At 42.3% G+C, this 22021-nt stretch overlaps 1 protein-coding gene across 3 annotated transcripts in view; it reads right to left on the minus strand.

Annotated features, from left to right (window-relative positions):
• Positions 1-22021, minus strand: part of kiaa0825 (KIAA0825 ortholog) — a 127001-nt gene that overhangs the window by 54479 nt on the left and 50501 nt on the right. For all 3 annotated transcript variants that reach the window (XM_053481680.1, XM_053481679.1, XM_053481681.1), the window contains 6 exons: positions 21594-21773; positions 18475-18693; positions 16767-17175; positions 14988-15144; positions 12752-12904; positions 11332-11426 (listed from right to left, as the gene is read on the minus strand). In XM_053481680.1, the coding sequence (XP_053337655.1) occupies positions 11332-11426; positions 12752-12904; positions 14988-15144; positions 16767-17175; positions 18475-18693; positions 21594-21773 (1213 nt within the window). The remainder of the gene's footprint in view (positions 1-11331; positions 11427-12751; positions 12905-14987; positions 15145-16766; positions 17176-18474; positions 18694-21593; positions 21774-22021) is intronic.

The following is a 22021-nucleotide window of genomic DNA, read 5'->3' on the forward strand; positions in this document are numbered from 1 at the left end:
ATATAAAACAACAGAGGGACAATCCTACGACCTTTGCTGCCCTTTACTCCTCACAGGCACAAACGCAAACACACACCTCTCTCTCTCTCTCTCTCTCTCTCTCTATCTCAGAGAGCCTCAGCCTCAGTTCACATCCCCCACCGCATACGTGCCTTGATTTATTTCAGCCAGGCTTTCACCGTACGGTGATGTATTTGCGACATCTGGCGGCGCTCGCTATATTCTTAGCTATAGAAATGCGAAAGGAAGGCACGGTGTGGAGTGAAAGAGGAGCAGCTCGAGTCGACAGGCACTGCGGCGAAGCGGCGGCCGCTGTCAACTAAAGTTGTGTGTCTTAAGCCGCAAGTGCTCCGAATTCTATTCCAAAAGGCCTGCGTACCCCCTAGTGGGTGGACAAAGGCAAACGCACTTTTCGAAAATGGAAGAGAGGGGGCGACGAAACAGCCATGAATCCATAGGGTCCGGAGGTCATCCTTCTTGAGATGTGGTGACATCATAACAATGGGACACTTCTACAGCCTTAGAAATGCAAGGCAATCCATTCTGCGTGGGGGGTAAGGAGAAGCATGCCTTCCAGTTCCCACACATTCAACAGGGAAGAACGAGAGACAGAGCTACGAAACCAGGAGAGAGAGAGAGAGAGAGAAGAAGAAGAAGAAGGACTGTGAGGGGGGCAAAGACACACTTAGAGTGGAAAGTGGGAGATAAAGTGAGAGGGAGAGAGAGAGAGAAGACAGGGAGGGTGAATAGATGGCTAGAGAAGGACAGTAGTAAGTAAATGTTGAGGCCTCACTCCAGCCTTTTTTTCACAGCGTCTATAAAAGGAGATGGCTTAATTCACCCTTATTATCTAGCCTAAGAGCTTCTCTCTCTCTCTCTCTCTCTCTCTCTTTCACTGTCTCCCTGCACATCATATAGGAAATAGAGATACAGTGTAATTGAACTGCAGGCTTATGTTGGATGAATCACCAAATGCAAGACGATAAGATTGCTACATAAAGAAAAGCATACTCTTAGTCGACAGTGACGGCGAGAAATTATTAGCACGCTACTACTAAAATGGGACGAGATAACAAAATATTTACACCCAAACACTACATACAAAACCCAGACAAAACATATCCATATCCAAAAACAGCCAGCGCATTTTAACAAGATAAACAACACCTAAACTCAAAGTTCTGTAATCTTTAGTAGTGCAATTTGCAAATGCGTTACATAAGCACTAGAGCTGTAAGCGAGACAGTATATTCACAGCGGAAATGGGAGTTAGCCCAGCCAGGCCAGGAATTCCTCTGCCTTCAATCATTGTGCTTTTCTAATCTTGACTTTGCATTCAATTTTACAACACGTCCTAAAATTTTAGTCCTTATTCTTCTTAGACATTTTACCGCTAATCGGTTTGATTAGTCCGAATGCTAATATCTGACATTACTGATATCCTCTCTACAAGGCTGAGATGTTTTCAACAAGCTGAGCCTCTGAGCACGACTGCCTTGAAAACCTGTCGAGGTTTGTGTACATGTGTGTGTGAAGAATAATATTTAAGGACAGCATCGCAGATGGCTTAGTATCCTTTCGCTAATTATGCTGACTCATCAAAGTCAAATTGCAGTACAGAACCACAGAACCACATACTTCAGACTTCTTGTTCGACTTACTTTACCACCGGCTATCATTTACACCCCCTGTAAGTCTTCTTTCAGTTTCCGCTATCCAAATGTTGTGGGAGTTTGAGTGCACTGCGCTTTGACTTTTGTAGTTCGGAGTCAGGAATGAGTAAGTGAACATGATATTCAATCATATAAAGCTTAGTGGAAAAAAAAACCCACATCTATCTTAGTCATGTACAGCAGTAATAAAGCTGGGCTGAAGGAGGTCTGCGCAATTGGCCGTGCCCTCTCCTGGTTCCCGCAGTGCGTGGTGAGGAGGTCGATGCCCACTGCTGCGTTTGGTTATCTGAGGACTGCGGTGCTTTCTGGCTAAGCAGGAAGGAAATCAGCAGGAGGTCTGACCTCTCCCGGACCAGGAAGGGACAATCTGCTGGCCTGGAGCCAGCAGGTGGTAGGTCTTCCAAGAAAACAGAGCAGATGAAGGATGAAGAGTCTTAAAACAAGCTATACAAGCAGACTGGCTGAAATTGAATGGTGGTCTAGAGAAGACAGAACACCGGGATAGGCCAAGACTGAAATGGACAGGTTGGGCTGAGTGACTGATTGCCTGGAATGGCTTGAGGTCAGTGTTGTGCCCGCAATAGGCAGGCAGCGATGCCCCCTGGCCCGGTGCTCCACAGCCCCACTATCTGATTAGATCTGCTCCCCCTGGCAAAAGCACCCAAGTTCAAGAGGTGCAAGAGACGGATGAGATGATTGGAAAGGGAGATAAAGAAGCAAGGATAGAAAGCCTGACAAGGAGCATCTTTCATGCCGAATGATGTTTCATAACATTGCCATAGTGTATCGCGCAATTTCTTCAGTCAGACAGCCACAATGCAGGGTACCAGCCGACACCGACGCACGCCGTCTATAGCAGGAAAAGGAAATGACTTCTTGTAATAGAATAAGTACATCTGAGAGATTCGCTCCCAGCTAAGCTGGTCATGGATTCAAAGGCACGATCAGGATCACTAAATGTCTTAGCAGGGCAAATTCAATCCAGCAGCCTTGCGCTTAACAGTCATGACAAAGCAGAGATATAGAGAAAATAAAGATGTTTGGAGGAAGAAAAAAAACGACAGAAGAAAGGATCAATTCCAGAGACTTCAATCCATCTCTGAAGAGCAATTCAATACATAGCTTCAGTGTGTTTAGTCCTCATCTTTTCTTTGTGTTACGTCAAAAACAACTTACTAACACAGCAAACCTGTCACACAAGGCAAACTTCAGAGACTGCTCTGCAGACATTTTACATCTTAACACTGTAGTTATAATGATTAAGAGAGGCAGAGAGCCAGTTCTGTGTCCATTTGTGTATTCTTTACAAAAAAGAGGGGGAAAGGTAATTTACTAATCTAGGAGCAGTGCTACTCTGCATCGTGTGTGAGGCGCAGCTGCTTAAGCCTCCACAAATGTGCTCAGGTATAAACAGATCTGTTTTATTGTCGCACACACAACTCGGTGATCGAACACAAAGCAAAGCAGGCAAAGAGCATATGTGGCAGCAGACCTTCTCCTCATCAGCCATGACTGAGCAACCTTCATCATCTTTCTCTGTCCCCCCAGTCCAGGCCTGATATGCTTACAGTACATGAATGCCAATGAAGGTCCATGAAGCCCAGGTTTCAAGGTGCTGGATGACCATCTGCCCGTGGGCCAGAGTGTTACACTGCTCCAGACTCCAAATGCCCTGGGGGGGATCTGTTCAATTTGATTAGAAGGACAACTCACCTTCTCATCCATGGTTTAGGTGAATATGACGGTAAACTTGACACCGGGAAGTGGGGTCTGGCTATTTACTGGTACATTATTAGAATTATTTGATCAACAAAAACTATACAAGTAATGCAATATGCTGGTGCTGCTTTCCTTAAACACAAAAGGACGATTGTTACATTGTGAAACAATCACATGGATAAAGAGACACGTACTGTTTTTCTGGAATGTTCGTATTGCTTAATATTCATGCTTTGCTAAGAATGGAAGACAGATTTCTTAGTAAAGCCAATGTCCTTGTGGCTGTTCGGAGAAAGTCAGCTCAGTGTGTGAATAGATCATGGTTCATGAATGTCTAATAAATGAATTGAAAAACCTGTAATTATACAAGGTCATCTCTGCTTTGTATGCATGTTAGACATATTTACCATAATGCCTAAATACAGGAGTTATGGACTTGGTAAATACCGTACTACATACCGATAAAAGAATGCAGGGAACGGGACGAAGCGACTAGTGACTGTTATTTCCACTGGATGACTTCAGTGTCATCGCTGACAAACATCAAATGAATTAAAATCTCAATCGCAGAGTGTCAGACCAACACTCCAAACAATCTGGCCTGCATCTTCAGATGGAACTTTTGGCTACAGTCTAATGCTAGGTACATTGTGGATCTCCGTCGTCTTGTCAAGGCATGTTCAACGGAGCACAGATGAACACTGACAGGCAGGAATCCTTCTAATTATCTGCTCCCGGCCCCAGATGCAAATGCCCGGGTGCTCACGGCGCTGCGCTGTGACTGGCAGCGCAGTGACACTGGGGGACCCAATGCCTGTCAATGGCCTCACTCTATCCGGGGACGCCAGGGTGGCTTTGTCAATCAATGGCCAGACAGATTACGGTGCTGATGGAGCTCATTTAGTCAGCTGTAAATTACGATGTTAGATTACAGCGGATAATTGCACACACACACACACACACAAAAAAAAAAACACAGACAGAGTGATCTGGATTGTAAAAACCCAGTGGATTTTAATGAATCTGGTCTTGGAATGAAGAGAAGGCCTTTTCTGTTAGGAAGTCATCTTATTATTAGCGTAATGAGTTACCCACATTGCAGAAAGGGAATTGAGTATGACAGAAAGCTCTTAATAGTTCACAGACAAGGAAGGAAAAAAAAAAAAAAAAACAAAGAACAGAAGCTGCTAATGTATGAAATCCGGAGGTGTTTTTGCCATATCAGGCAAAAAAGCAGAGCAGACGTGAAGATGGCGGCCGTGCTGCTTGACAGTTGACTCTGTTCGATGTGACTTTCACAGTCTGCTGGCAGTTTGTGTGGAAGCCATCACATCTGTGACTCAGAGTTTGATTAATGAGCCTTTCAGCCAGCCTCCGCTGTGTGAGGTGGGGCCACGGCCTTCTCCTAGGCTTCACTGATTCACCACCCTCACTCTCTTTCTCTCTCTCTCTCTTACACACACACACACACACAGAACCTATCTTCTAATTCACAGCCCTAAAAAAAACAGAATTTAAAAAGTAACTCAGAAATACAAAAAACTTTGCTACAAGTAAACCGATGAGCCGAAACATAAAGGAAGCTAGAAATGGAGGAAAAAAAAAAGAAAAGATGCGTCTTCTCGCAATGTGTTTTCAACATGACAACCTTAGAACCCCACAGCTCCAGAGAAAGGCAGAGGTGATGCTTTGACAAGTGAAGCATTTGCTTTTCCCCGAGCACACAGTATCTGCCAGCGTCTTCAACTTTGACAGCTCTGCTCACCCCTCCGCTGCAAAACGCTTCAAATCCACAACACAAATAGACTAAAATCTCTTAAAAAGTGAAAAAAAAGGTGCTGCAATAACAATTATCTTCTATATACCCACCAGGACTCCACCTCTAAACGAGCTGATCAGCGTCTGTGGACAAAGCCCCACCATTTTGACACATTTGTTTTTATTTCGTTCCCTGGGAAAGAAAGCATACCATATGGCCATCATTTGGAACAGATGGCATTTGCCCAATGGTGAAGCACACTGCCTATCACTGCAATTTAGAGCACTCCATTTCAGATCTGAAACTGCCATTTTGCTCAACAATTATTTGCCTGGGCAACGACTACAGCTTGTAGAGTCACAGCAGTGCAAGTGGTGAAGATCGACCCGGGCCGTTGACCTGAGAGGTGCGAATTCGAGGCTGTTTCATGCAAGGTACTATTTCAGTTAGAATAAGAGCACGGAGAAAAAACAACTAAAAGTATGGTTTACGTAGCAATGTACTGCAAGGCTAAAAAAGTGCTCTTAGTCACTTGGTGAGAAACTTAATGGCTAAAACAACAAAATAAAACTGAGTTGTTGTTGTTTTTTACTAGTTGCAGCAAATTTGACAAATATTGTACAAACTAATCAGCCATTATAACCACCAAGGTTTTGGGTTCCTCTAGTGCCTCCAGGGTGACTTGGCACCAGGATGTTGGCAGCAGATCCTTTGGGTGCTGTGGTTTGCGGGGTGAGGCCTCCGAGAATCAGACTTGGGCTCTTTGCATGCCAGGCAGCTGTGGTGCACTCAGTGCTGTGGTGCCTTTCCATCATGGCCAGCATTGACTTTTATTGGCGGTTTTGTGCCTCATTGGCTTTTCTGTAGAATTGGACCGGATGGGCTGGCCTTTGGTCCTTGCAGGCATGGGTGAGCAGTGAGTAGCTTCTCATTTCTTAAAGAACCCTGCCAAAACTAAACTAAATCTGAACTGCTGTGTAGCTCTAAGAAAACCACTTTTTAGTGAGACTAATTTGCTAAGGAGCATAAAGAATGGGATGTGGAGTATTGGAAAAAGGCCATGTGGTCTGTTGAGTCCCGATTTAACCTGTTCCATCATGCTTATATGGCAAGGGGGTCAGTGTTATGATCTGGGTTGCTTCTGTTGGTCCGGTCTAGGATCATAGTCATGTTCCAAGATGACGACTCCAGGATTCATCTGACTCAAACTGTAAAAGAGTGCTTTTGGGAGCATGAGACATCATTTTCACACATGGATTGGCCAGCACAGAGTCCAGACCTTAACCCCATTGAGAATCTTTGGGATATGCTGTAGAAGGCTTTACGCCTTTTGGGACAATAAATGAATGCAACTCTGGAAGGAAATAAATCTTATGACATTGCATAAGCTTATCAAAACAATGCCATGGCTGTAATCAAAGTAAAAAGGGGACCAATGAAATATTTGAGACTGCAACGTTTTTTTCCTTCTTTTGGCAGGGCACTGTACAGTATATATACTGTATCTAAATCAACCATCAACCTGTTTAAAAGTAATTAATACATACTTCCTTTCCAATGAAATATCATATAAGGGCACGGCAGGTAAATGTCAAATTAAATCAGCCTGCAGGAAAATGCCAGGGCATGTGAAGAAGAAAAAAAAATGACAGCAGAAAGGATGAAGTCATACAATCCTGAAGAATATGAAAGCAAAATATCTATGCCAAGATATAACTCTGAAAAGAACCCAATTTGCTAATGTACAATATATTCATTTATTCATTCATTCATCTTCTGGTCAGGCATGCGTTGAATACGGAGCCCACATCAGGAACACAGGACGCATACTCATCCACACCTAACTGGAGAACCCAGTGGAGACCCACACATACACTGGGAGAACTCTAAAACCTCACAAAGTTCTGAACACACAAGTTCTGGATCAAACCAAGGAAGTACTTTTGAATGATTTTTACATTGTATTTGACTCACGAGTAGAAAACAAGTGCATGATGTTTCTTCCTAAGCAGAAATGATACCATAAAGAGCACTATAGTATGTTAAATGACGGGGAATGCCCTTCTGTGCAGAACAATGCACTGGCTAATGGTTTCGTTTTATCACTGGGAAATTGCAAGCTTAAATATCCCTGTAGCAATCCATGGCAAAGTGACCACGGTCTCGGAGCAGAAGATAGACACCCTGTCTCCAGCCGATCACAGGCATCTGTTAGCTCATCCCCAGCAACACTTTAAAACAATGCAGTGCCTATTTTTATCCAACTTAGACTAAACATATGCTAGACTTCGCTTTCTCATATAGCATGTGTGTGGGAAATAGTAACAATTACTAAATAATAAGACCCACCCCCAACCTAAAGCAAAGCGCATCCCTATATTAAATCGCATCACCAACTTTTAATGTCCGTCTGAGCTCTAAGCTGTTACAGTCATTGTACCACTGATCCCATTAGCTCCGGCTACAGTCTGATTGGGTCATGTCGGAGTCCGAGGTTTTGCTTTTTCTCTTCTCTCGATCTCTTATTCTCAGTGTCACTTGCGAGTCTGGGGAATCTGAGACTCCATTAATCAGCTCGGCTCTGCTGCAAAGTTCCATTTGAGAATGATTTATGACACCGCCAGCAGAGACGGCCAAATGACAGGTGACAAAGAAGGACACCCACACCTGTGTAAATCTGCTCTCTCTCTCTCTCTCTCTCTCTCCTTAATCTCCCATCTGGTAAGGTGTCGCAGTCGAGTTGGAGCTGAAAGTTTCTCCGAATTAATGAAGTCATATGAAGCCAGATTTAACAATGTGGAATGTAAAACAGTGTCCGATCCCTGGACTCCACGTTTTATATAGCCGAATATAAGGTCAGCGCTTGAAAATTATCGGCAGAGCTGGTCTGGTATAGCAAATATGTAAGACGAGGGACAGCAAGAGAGAGAGAGAGACAGGAAAAAGAGGTAGAGCTGGAGAGATAATTGAACGAGCAAGTGCAAAGCACAAAGCTAATGCTGATAGTTGATAGTCTCTCGAGGCAGTACTGGAATACGTGGAAGCAATGTTTCATAAACTCAGCCTATTACGCTCGAGACTCAAATGAAAGTGACAGAAATAGACATAGCCTGGGACATTGGTCTGCAGACCTGTCCCTGTTATCACTCACTCCAGTCATATAGTTTCATCACATGCGTAATGCACCTAGAGTCCCGCGAGAGAGCTTCACGGATGAGAGAGCCTGCTCAGTTCGCCACCAGCACAGACTTGCAACGTCTTTGAAAAACCAAGCAGAGATCTGTGAAATTTAGCTTTCTATAATCCCGGTCATTCATTACGTGCTGTAAACCAGCTTGCGTTAAATAGAGAGAGCTCTAATGAGGCAAGTCACAAGATTTGGACTCCTTTTTCAACACGGGATTACAGCATCATATGTAATATTTACTCTCTCGTCTGTCCTCGTCTATCATTTCTCTTTTTACCATAGGCTTTTCTACTCACCTCTCTCCTTCTTTCTCTCTCTTTCTCTCTCTCTGTCTCTCTCTCTCGGGAGGCCATGCCAGTCTTCACTCAAAGTTCAGTATTACCTATTCAGCACCATTCATGAATAATCCTGCAGTAATACCTGTGAGACTGAGTCGAATGACAGTATCTGTTTTAAACACATGTGCAACAAAGTGGCACAAGGGTAAGCAGGGTGGAGAACTCTTGTGCATACGCGCACACACGCACACAAACACACACACACACACATACACATACACACACCAACATGCAAACCCCAGCCTTATTAGGAACACCGTCCTTGGCAAGACAAGCTGCTTGCCCTTTGTTCGAAGGCACATGTAAAAATGAGGGCGGTTTGAAATGGAGCCTGTGTAGCTGCTAGACAAGGTGTGAGAGGCCCTTATGGCAGCCTGATAGTCGTCAGCGTGACAGCTCAGAATAGAGGTCTGGAGAGACGTATGATTCTCGGCTGCCTGGAGCGTCACCCCGTCCCATAAATATTTATACTCCGAACAAGCCGAGGATGAGGAGGAGCAAGGAGGAAGAGAGCACAACCTCAATCAGGATCCACCTGAAGTCAGGCCACCCGAACGTCCACCAGAGACGGTAAATGACTTTACTATCAGGGTGTATAACTTAAAACCCATGGGAAAGCACGGGCTGCGCCGCACCTGGGTAATGTACATGTCTCATTAAAGGCAGCACTTATAAGTAATGACGGTCTAACCTTGTCTCATTCACCTTTACTGCCTCTTTCTCCTCTCCGGCAACCTCCGGCTCCATTTAGGGGGAAGAGGCACTCCATCACTGAGCGAATGTGTATCGAGAAGGATGAACACTTCAGTGCCTCCTACTGTGGAAGATACACGAATATCTGGAGGATCTCCAAGCTGCTTGGGGGTACAAGGCAAGCTGGCCACTGCACCACTGCCACAGGGCAGGTATTGAGTAAGAGCAGTGGGCAGCTGATCCACAATCATTTCACTATCAATCACAGTGATTCTTTGCCACAGTGAGTTGTTTAAAGGTTATACAAACTTTTGCCTTTTCTTAGAGCTCTGAAATAAACACGAATATGATCATTACATTTTCCGGACTGAATAGAAAGTCTTTTTTAGTGTTCATGCATATTCATAGTTGCCTGGTGGACAATTCCTACTATGGAATATCCCTACATATCCCTACATAACTACAGTATGTTCTCAATTGGCACGTCTAAATGGAATGCATGTCCCAGTTGTGTGATGTACAGTACTTCAACGCTGTAAATACAGAACACGCTTCCGAATCTCACCACCTGCTTCTCTATACACACCAACATCGGAGGCGATGCTACAGCACGTTTTACTAGACAGATGAATAACAGGCAATCTTTTTCTAAAAACAAACACGGTATGTGGAGACGCGGATGCTAGAAACAACGCAGCTAAAAGACTTTACATACGCTAACTCTCATGCTGGGAGTGAAACACAACAAGAGGAAATAAAGACCAAGACCCTGTTGAGTTTTCACCAAAAACATAATTTGCTACATAATTTTTTCAAAAAAGTATACAGACTAATGCTTATACCTTATTATATATATATATATATATATATTAGATGCCTCAAAACATGGGACCGGGCTGCTCGCTGGAGCTTTCACTTACCCACTGGTTAAGCTTTGTCTACCCCCGTTACTTTACATTCTGCTTACATTTCACTTGTCTCATGAGTCAGATTTCTTTCTTAACAAAACCTGGCCTACTTTGGTTGACATTGCAAACAGTGAACCGGATTTACTCACCACTTAGAGGAAAAGACAAACAAATGTATTAACTAACTTTAATGACAAGAATTTGTTAAGCTGAGTGGTACAACTAAGGGTACAAAGAATATCAGATTTAACGTTGATGTCATAATGTAAATTCACCCTAATGCAGCTTAGGCAAGCAAGATGTGCTTCACCCTTAAAAGATTCAAAGGATTCCATTTGCTAAATAGCTCTAGCCATAACGAGTGCTATAGGGCTAATGAAAGAATATTGGATAATGATTTTTTTAAATTAAGGGCTGTTCAAGTCAAACTGGGACTTTTGATATATTTGTTGTGAATGAAGGCAAAAATCGCTGGACATTTACATACTGTAAGACGTCAAGCCCAGTACAGTAATGAGACTCTAATAAACAGTGCAAATGTTTTAAAGAAACCGCGTGTTCTTGAACGACAATACCGCTCAAGGTGGCTCAGAGCTGACTGCAGTCATTCTGCAATCTGCAAGTGGTGTATGTGAATGCTTGTGCATACATTACAGGAACTCATCTGGGAGTTATTGCCACACCTGTTGTACAGTCCTGACCTCACTCCAAGCCATGCCACATTTTGTCACCATGAAAGGAGTTCCTGGGAGGCCAGCGTTTCAGATTAGATAGATGTGACTAAAACTTCTACCTTGCTGGTACCCAAGGACTAGTGAAATGCTGGAATAACTGCATGAGTGTATCAGGAGATTTTAAAGAGAAATCAAGGGAGTTTTCACTCAGTCACTGGTTTGACTTAAACACCCCCATACATACACCAAATGATTTCCTATGATTTGGAATCTGCTTTAATGTAAACACGTTGACAAGAAGGACTTCTTAAGAAACAGGAAGTGAGAGAGAGAGAAAGAGAGAGAGAGAGAGAAAGAGAGAGAGATCAAGCAACCATTACCTGTTAGCCAGGAGATCTGTGAAGGTCACCTGTCTCGCTCTCTGATAGGCCGACAGCAGCTGAGCCCAGTCCCACTCTCTCGTGCTCGTAGCTGACTGTTGACAAATGATCAGGGAGTATTGTTAGTTATTAATCAACGTTAATACGATCACAAAATTACTGCTCCAGCTGGGCCGGACTAACTAAAGAGGAGGAGGTCCTGGACGAGGTCTCTCCGACAGAATCTATCTATCATGTCTGCACAAGAAGGTTTTTATTTCAATAAGACAGCAATTAATTTCTAAATCCATTTGGTGAAGGATGTAGCCATCATTTATAAAAAGATAAATCAATTTTGGTGGAGGAGTCGTTATTCTTCTCGCTGTTCTGTGTGGCAAGTTGCCCAGTGTTTTTTTTTTTTTCCCTTCCTGTTTCTGAGCGAGGATGTGGAGTCTGGCCCTTTGTTAGCACGGCAAATCAAAATCTGATTGCTTTGATTGCCTAAATGTCACTCTTAACTTCAGGCAGAGTTTTTATTGACAAAAAGAGGAGAACACGGCAGCCCCTCCTTCCCGCCAAACGACTGACTGATGGCTCGTCACTCGTGTTGTTTTTCTTTCCCCCTTTCCCTCCTCTCCGTTTGATTTGATAAACCGCACAAGCACCTGAAGCTGGGGAAGCTTTTTAATCATCCTCTTAATAAGGTGCTTTATGCAAAGCATTGCAACCGCTTGTGATAAGCAGAAAAGGATTACGAGTGCTCCAGCTAGCACACAACAATGGGTGAAGTATTAGCCTTTGAGCTTAGGAAACACACACAAAAAAAAAAAAAAAAACTTCAACAGCAACAAAAGACGAACAAAAGTACAAAGTTCTCCTGAAGATTTCTTTCACTGATTGACCTTCAAATCTCAACCCAAAGCCACAAGAAGTTCAATGGGACTAAGATAGAGCATAATTAAACGCAACAAATATGACATCGTACACTCACGAGGGACGTGGTTTTGTTAATTCTTTCTTTCAATCCACAGCCACCTCATACTTCATGAGTTCACCTCTCGAGTGTTTTCAAACTTTCACCTTTTCTTTTTTTAAGAACCATTTTTTAAGAAGCTTTTTTATTCTTTGTCTCCCCCCTTCATGATAAAATACTGCGGTGGGACCGCGCGACCTACAGAGAATCAGGGAGTTCATCCCAGAAAAGCACTTTAAAGTTCCTCTCTGGTGTTCACCTTGCCAGCTCTGCTCCTGTGGCCTTGAGGAAAAGCTCTCGCTTAAGCAGGAAAGGGGGTGGGCGGGCGGGGTAAGGAGAAGAAGAAGCGAAAAATAGTTCACAGCATAAATGAAGTGCTTTAAATAAAACTAGAAGGGAATGACACGCCACATGACATGTATCTAGAGAGTGAACTTTAGGAAGGCAGTGAAATAAAAAGAGACCCACCTGATCAAACTTGGCGGAGCCGACGTGGTCAAAGCGAAAGAGCGGGTTAAAGTGGGGCGAACTGTTCAGTGGGTTTGCTGCCGAGGAGAAGAGGACAGATGGATGTCCCTCGGGAGAAGATGTACCAGAAGCGAATTTGGACCTTAACAAGCCCTGAAAAAAATTAGGAGAGAAAAGTGTATGAGAGAGAGAGACAGAGAGAGAGAGAGAGAGAGAGAGAGAGAGAGAGAGAGAATACGGTGGCGTAAGTTAAATAAAACCCTCTAAAAAAAGACAGCACGTGAGGATGAAATGATTGAAAGGACAAAGATAGCAACGCTCATGCAAACCTGGATGAGTCTAGACGTACATTATTATTAGACTACATTTCACAAGCGCCCATTAAAATGGTAAAATTAAGCAGGAATCTCCACAGGCCTATTGAACACACCAATGGACAAATGAGTACATCTCTACAATTATTCCATATCCAATTTTGGAAGTAATGGACATTTCTTTTTCTCTCTATTCCCTTAGTAATTGGCCCGACAATGGTAGAAATTAATCAGTTTTAATCCAGAATAGAATTTGAGGACAGAGATATGTATAGATGTGACACGAGGAAGTATGTCACTTAAGACTAACTTGAAACACAGCTTCAAATACTGTCAAAAACCATCAGACATAATCGAACTGGTTAATGTGAAAATACAGTATACGGGTGATGTGGCAACAGTTTTTGAACTATTTTATCATCAAAGTAAGGTGTGCGCACACACACACACACACACACACTTCTTGTTAATTTTTATGCTTTACATTAAAACAGAAAGAAAGCTACAGAAGAAAAAACTTTATGGTTTAAACAGTACAGTATTTGACCTTGCTGTTTGGACCAATTCCAAACTCTATTCAGTTCATAGTGCTTTTTAACAATGGACATTGTCGCAAAGCAGCGGCACAGAAGAAAAAAAAATCTGGATACACAGTCCTGTGCAAAGGCTTTGAGCCACTCCTCATTTCTTCATATTAAATTAAGTGATGTAGATTCAATTAAAGAAATGAGACCAAATGTTTTACTGCAACAGGCTGCAAAGTGCTAGAAGATTCAATAAAAAATGTGCTTGTTTATGTAACCATCTCAGCAGCAATCTCATTTCCCCTCTCTTCTGTTCCAACCACTCAGCCTTCAGCATCATCAGTACACTAATCACCGGCCTGATCATCATTCGCATCTTCTGCACCTGGTTTAAGCCTTATGTTAGAAGGTTTTTAATGTCAGGGGTAGCTCAGTGGTTAAGGCATTGGACTACGGTCTGTAAGGTTCCAGGTTCAAATCCCACGACCACCAAGTTGTCCCTGTTGGGCCCTTGACCCTCAACTGCTCAGATGTGTAATGAGATAAGAATGTAAGTCGCTCTGGATAAGGGCGTCGGCCAAATGCCTAAATGTAATGTTTGAATGATTTATTGGTCACTGTGTGGCTGATCAAACAAAAAACATTCCTTTGAAAATGGAGTACAGGGACTGGACCGAGAGCCAAAAACATTTTTTAGGAAGCCTGGAGAACTTATTTATAAAATATAAAGAAATATATAGCGGGTTAATGATTATATACAGTACTGATTATATACAGTACTGCACATTATCAGTATGAGCAAGAGGCAAGAAAACTCCCTACAACGACATAAGGACGAAACCTCAAGAGAACCAAATTTAAAAGGCAACCCAACCTCCTTTACAGTAGTTACAGCCATACCAATACAGAGTGACCATACGTAGTTAAATCCTCTCTACAACTCTGTGCTACGGGGCAAGAAAAGAGTTTTTGTTAACATGAAGTCCACTTCGTTGAGGTTTCCAATTGTTCACTGGTACAAAAACTGTCTGTGGAAATTTCAGTCCTTAAACTATTTAAGCAATTCCAGTCACAAGCAATGACAGAAAGCATCTTCGTATGAATGCAGAATCCAAAGACGACATCAAGGTTATTAAGTAGAACCTTCACCATCAAGATGGACAGACAAAAGGATAAAAAGATACAAAAACAGAAAAAAAAACTGTATGACAAACCAATCCTAAAATAACCTAAGAAAAACCGTTTTATCCCTGAGTGTTATGCAGCCACACAGGTGTTATGGGTTGCCCCAAACCTTCTCCGGTGTAAGTGTGTGTGTGAGCGAGTTAAGTGTTAAACTCTTTTTGTCTGTGGATGCAGCGCTGCTTAATTGCTTGGTAAAAACCAGCACGTGCCCACCTCATTGAGCTGGATGGTGTGATGGATCTGCTGCAGGTTCTGAATACCACCTGCTCCCTGGCTCAGCGCCAGCAGCACAGCACACATTTTCTGCTCGGTCGGTTCACTGGGTCCACCTCGATCCCGCGCCGGGCCACTCTCCACACGCTCGAATGTGCTGAAAGAGAGAGAGAGAGAGAGAGAGAGAGAGAGAGAGTGAAAGAGAGAGATGCATCCACGTAAACGGTCTCTGCTTATATAGCATGAGGAACACGAGCTGACAAATAGCTATCAGATGGGCATTGCGAGGACAATTTAGCAGTGTAACCAGTGCTGAAATGTTGGCATGTTGCCCAAAGCACTTTTTTTAAACATTTTTTCTTCATTTAAACATAACACAGGAAACACACTAAAATGCTGCACTATTTGTACCATAAACCTTAAGGTCCACACCACCTCTTCACATATCTCACCTCACGACGAGCAAAAAAAAAAGAAAAAAAAAAGAAATAGACACCTTCCTCCCACACCTGCTGTCACTGTTTTTCTCTCACTTCCTCCCCTTTTTTTAAGCAGTCAGGCAGTGAGACGTCGTGAGTGCTGGCTGTCAGGAGGCCGTTAGTGGCGCTGACATTGAGGAGAAGCTACCGAGGCCCTGAGCAGGCCACGTGTCAGCACCTGGGCCCACATCCTTCCCTGTCCATCAGTGTGCAGGTGAAGCAAATGATTGGATCCAGTCAGCGGCTTGATTAATGAGAGGCTCGGCGGATCCGGGACAAGCTATCAATCACGTCATTAGAGCCAATGTGCCCTGAAAGAGGCAGGACACCCCCTCCGCCGCCCGAACCCACTGCATTCATCTTCATCTGTGTATGCACGCCGTCAAGCCCTGCCAGGGTCACCATGATGGAGAGCAATCATCTTCTCCTCTACAAATTACTTTGCAAAGACAAGAGACTGCGTAGGGGTGTGTGTGCATGTCAGTGTGTGTTGACAAGTAAGGGGGGGGGGGGAGGTTTTTTAGGGAACGTGCACTCTGCCGCTGCACTGTACGCTGATTGTTTACAACACAAACAGTGCTGGAAAGTGAAGGTTATTTTAATGAATAGTAATGGATCTCTTGAGTGTCTGAGACAGGTGATACATAATCACTCTTCCTAGTTTTTTTTTTTTCCTACTATGCCCCTTTCTGCCCTTTTTTTTTTGTTGCTGTCTTTCCTGTCATTTATGGAAAAACATTTCCTGGAATACTGGCAGTAATTTACCTTGTTTTTTCATCTATATATTTATTATATGACATTAAATCATTTTAAACAAGGCTATCTACTTAGTAAGGAACATTGCTAGTTTGTGATAGAAGTTGTGGTTTTTTGTGTTAAAAAAATAGATAAAAAAATCAGCAGTGATGTCATTTCTCCAAAAACATCAAGCTCGCCTCTTCTCCGAAGTGATGTTGGCAGGGTCACGGTTGACGTTAAATGTGGTATTAAATTCATGATCAAACAAATCAGGCAATTTCCCTGAATGCAAACTGCTCATTGATTGAATGACTGAACTTTGAGAAACTCAGCAGAGCAAAAGTCACAATAAGTCTAGTTTGAAATTATACATTAACATATTGGTCCATACACGGGAGCCAAAACTAAAGCCATTTTTTCCCCCGATGGTATATTTTCAATTGCATTAAGTTAATCAGTTTTACTGCAAACATATTGAAATCGCTAGAGCTGCATTTGCAATCGCATAACATTAACCTTTTACTGTAACTGATTAACACATAGCTCCGTTTTCAGCGCTCACCTCTCGCTGCAGAGCTTGTGTGATTTCTGCAGCTGGATGGAGTTCCACTTGGGCCTTTTCTCCTCCAGACCCTGCAGGATCTTATGCACAATGGGTTTGGGCTTGCCCTTCTCCAGGCCCAGGCTCACCTGCAGGCACTCAGACAGCAGCGCCAGACGCTCTTTGACCCCTCGCTCCAAGGGCTCAGTAGATACCATCTCCAGGGTCTCGCCATTCTCCAGGCCCTGGCACAGGAGGCTGAGCAGCGCCTGGATAAGCAGACCCAAGCGCCCTGTCTGTCTGGTGCTTTGGCCCTGATGCTTTTCAGCCATGTGAAAGAGGAAGCGGACAGGCAGGGGGATAGAGGCCACACAGGACGGGAGGTGGGTGAAGATGAAGGAGAGAGCCTGAACACTCAGACTAATGGTGACTACAAAGAAGGAGAAAACAGTGATATTATGAAGTGGTTGAAAAAAAATGATTTTGTGAATATTCTGAAAAATTGGACTGTTTTCTTCTGGTTGATCTTCTACTAATTAAGCAGAATGAAAACCTAACTCTGATTATTCTTTTAATTTGCTCAATTAATTCAAATAACTGGCATGTCAGTAAGATGTTCTTCAGTTACTGCTACAGTATATCCTGGTCCGGTTTGTGGTGCATCTGGAACTCATCCCAATAATTCATAATAATAATTACCATTACATGTACATCATAGCAGAGTGACATTCTCTTTTTTGCATATCCCAATTAGGAACTGGGGGTAATACAGGGGCTCTGGAGCAGATAGGGTTAAGGCTTGATGGTGCTGGGGCTTGAAGCATTGACCTTCTGGTTTGTAACCTAGACTGTAACTGTCTGAGCCCCTTTGTAAGCGGCATAAACTTGTAGCACAGTGGTTAAGACATTGGACTACTTCTCTGAAGCTTGTAATACCTGCTAAAATCATGCATACACATGTATGCAGGAAGGACAAGCACAGAAACATACATTTAGGATTAAACCAACATCACTGTGAGGTGGAAAATGCTACCTGTACCCGGCCTACTGGCAGCACAGTGGCTTATTGGTAACAATGTCCTCTGTCTACTAAGCACCTCAGATCTGTGTGCATGTTTGCACGTTCTCCCCGTGCTTGATGGGTTTCCTCCAGGGGCTCTGGTTTGCACCCACAGTCCAAAAACATGCAGGTTAGGCTAATTGGCGTTCTCAAATTGCCCATAGTGTGATTGACAATTGGGCATCAAGCTGGCAACCCAACGTCTTAAGTCAATCCCACAAAAACGAGGGATATACCTCGAGGGTGGGGAGTCTCCATTGCTCGATGTGCCAGATGGCACATACACTGACCATAATACAAAAATAATGTTTTATTTTTAAAATATATTTATTTAGTTTAATACTTATATTTAAATCTACAGTGTAACTCAATTAACTTATCATTAAATAAGTTGCATTTTGACTGATATGTAATATATCATATTATATGTAATATCTATGTAAATAAAGATTATAATGTACAATGCAAAAGAAAATACTTTTTAAAAATATACAATAATTTACAGATGAGACTACTGCTGTTTATTTATTTTTTGTTTTCAAAATACTGAGAGTTCAACATTAAATTAAACGATTTTAATTCTTAGTTTAATCATAACTTAATATTTCAAACAAGATGTCTTGGTCATTTTAATCAGATTTTAAAAACTCGCATTCAGACTTTACTTACTCCTGCTGCTGTCTTTCGTCTTAGCGTCCTGAGGTACAAAGTTCCACTCTTTGGGGATCTTGGTCAATATACTTTCAGGGAGGTTTTGCCTAAGCAAAGGCCCAGATCGTTCTTCACAAGCCTGCATCATGCTCACTAAGTGCCCTAACAGGCTGCGGATTGGTTGGAAGACGACGTCTCTGACACACTTAAACAGCACAGGGTCTACTTTCACTGGATCTGTCAAAATACAAGTTCAGTTAGTTACAAAAATTGGTAAATTTGTTATAAAATTTGATCTGTTCACTTATGGCAGTCAGTAAGTGTCTGTTCGGTTCATTTAGGCTGACTTTAAATGGATTACACGGTTAATTGTACATTTCACTACAGCATAAACAAGTACAATACTTAGATGTATTCAAATCAGTTAAGCCCATTATTTTCCATAAAACTATAAATGAACTCAACAAGCCTGATGCCACTCAATAAATCATGAATGTGTGGCAGCATGGGAAATCCTGCCAGATGTTACTGTGGCTAAATTCTGGAAAGCAATCAAGAAATCAGGTTTTGGCCAAGACTTAATTTTCCTGCCAATAGTATACTTTGACATTTCCAGTTTTTTCATCAAAGCAACGTGCATTTTTTTTTTCTTTTTAGTTTCTTTTGTGACCTTGCCATGGCATCTGCTTGCAAAGACCACACAAGGTTACAGAGCCAGTTTAAACAACCGAGCAGTAAAGTCCACTCAACGATTTTTAAAAATGCAAGTTAAGTGTGCTTTGCTCATGATTTAGGCAAGTTTTTGGATAGGAATGGGCTATTGTTGGCTGCCAAAACACTACGTTATGGAAATTGGGATACTTGAAGGATTAGAGAGCAAAGAATTACTTTGATGACATTGGACCAACATTAACTACAAGACCTTAGGATAAGGTCAAATAAATTACCCCAGTAGAATTCCGCAAAAATGACTTCAAAACAATATCCAATAATTGCTTTTTTTTATCACTCAACTGTAATACAGCAATGAAAAGCCTACACTGCTAACGGCAGTTTTTTTTCTTTTCTTTCCTGCAATGAAGCCAATGCCCTGAACAGGACTTGAACCCTGGTCTTGACCGTAATGCTAACCGCTGGTCCACGAGGGAACCTGTTGCTGAGGTTAGTAAATGCATTTAGATTGCTTTGTCAAACAAAGAGAACCACAAAATTGCTTCTCCAAGTCAGAAAAACACTATGCAACTGCAACTTAACAAAACATTAAATCAACTGAAATGAAAAAACAAAATAACACTTAACGTTCAAGATCTATTCTGAGAAACTGAACCTTATGCATTAGGAACACCATGTTACAATCCCGTAATGTAGATACGTAATGAAACTATATGGGATACTGCAGTGTTCCTGTACTATATGGATGTGACTTGTCTACATTATGAGCAATATCATTCACTGATTTTCCACCTTCATGTTGTATAAAAACTTTTTCTTTACTCTCACTCCTCTGCGTCTTGCTGCTGGTATCACTAGCACTGCATTTGGAAGCCATAATGCACTTCACAGTAACATTTAAGGAAAGAATTATAATAATCAGGAAGATAATGCTACAACAGTTAAGAGAAATACACAAGTCCTTCATGTAGAAGAGACATTTGATACACACACAGTGTGCGGGAAGCTGTTGTATTCATCCAACCAGGATTTCTAATTCTTAAACTCGGGATAAACTTAAATAAACCATGGATATATAAATCTATCTATACACATATATATATATATATATATATATATATATATATATATATATATATATATATATCCAAAGACATGCAGTAAATAAATGTAGCTATTTGTTGAGGTTGTCTTTGCAACACGGGGGGTCATTTACTCCATATTTCCCCAACATTACAACTTTCAAAATGTCCTACAACCTAATTACAACAATATGGCAGCACCATCCAACTCTAGAATCCTGCTGTATTAAGCCTAATCAATTCTGCTTATAATCAGAGAGCAGCTGTCCATATGTCAGCAATGGTCCTGTCCATCACATCATCATCAAAACAGAGAGGAACACTTAGAAGAAGGATTTAAGCGGTCTAAATGCTGTCTCAGGTAATGAGACAAGCAAATGACGTGGATGATGTCTCATCGTAAAACTTTTGGGAAAATTTGAATTTTGTTAGATGTTGTTACGATATGTGCAGACAGAAGAAGCAGATGCTAGTGTGAGTAGTAACAGAGATACATGGCCCCTAAAATGTAAACTATTAAATTAAAATCTGTAAGGTGCTCCTGTTTAGCCATTTCCGTCTGATAAGGGAAGGAGGCGTCTCAAAATACACAAAGATGTCAAGCTAAATTAGCGAAGATTATAAAACTAAGGCAATATCCCCGCCTGGCATTTCTGACAAGTCCAATTATGTCACTTACCAAATGGCACGCAGGCAAATCCTAGAACTAAGCAAAGCTCATCATAGATGCCTTTGTTCTAGCGCTGGATTTCATTGGTCCTCTTGAAGTGGGCCCAATCAGCAATTAAGCCAATTACGCCTCCAGGAACATTCAGTTACACACAAAAAGCAGGGCGCACTCACAACACACCCTCCTTCTCCCTCTCCTAGCATACCCCCCTCTCATTTGTCTAATTTATGCAACAATAATTACCCCTCGCATGTAATAAAAACACAAAAAACGAGTGCTCTGGCTCGGCAGGAGACCGGATTAAACCCCCAAATCAAAGGCAGTTCCAAAAGCAAAGTGTCAGGCCGTAATTGCAGTCTCTGTGTCAGTATGCTAAATCAACGTGCTAACCATTAGCACAACAGGGAATATACATGTAGCAGCTTTTGTCGAAATGGGGACAAAGAGACAAGGTTAAAATGGAAATGGCAATAAATAAGCAATCATAGGGAGAGCTGAAGGTTTAATTGTGGCTTTGATTTATGAGGAGCCTCTCCTGTCCATGCGTGTTACCAACTAGCCTGCTGGTCAGATTTAATACTCGGGTAATTAGGGACACAGCAGACTGGACGAGGCGGGAAATAAGACTTAGAGCACGGACTTTGCAGCTCGCTTTATTGTGCAGAGGAGAAGAGTTGCTGCATTTTTTTTTTATTTATTTATTTTGTTTATACCTGCTAAACAGCAAAAGTGGTCCCATAGGTGTCTTCTATCCAGGTAGCCCTCAAGCACAAGCGCTAGAGCCCTGGGGATGTTGTTTAGAGAGGACAGGATGGCAAAAATAGCTCTCACAAACTCAGCAGCAGCTTCCTGGGCCTCGGGGGACACTTCAACCTTACTGTCCAAACACAGATCTGAAAACAGAGAAGCCAAGTAACCAGTTAACAGCATATTCAACTGTTTCCTCTTGGGTTTTGGTGATGCTGTGGGATGATGATATAGAGATGGTAGTGTATGGATGCGTAAAAACGCTAAAAGATTCAGCTTCATTAACAGAGTACATATAGGACTCGACTACCTACTGTAGTAAACTTTTAAACGGAAGTACATTTAGATTACCCTGTGGACTTTTAGAGCGCACAAGAAAAGAAAACCCATCCTG

The sequence above is a fragment of the Clarias gariepinus genome, chromosome 21, assembly GCF_024256425.1.
Source record: "Clarias gariepinus isolate MV-2021 ecotype Netherlands chromosome 21, CGAR_prim_01v2, whole genome shotgun sequence".
NCBI classification, from domain to species: Eukaryota; Metazoa; Chordata; class Actinopteri; order Siluriformes; family Clariidae; genus Clarias; species Clarias gariepinus.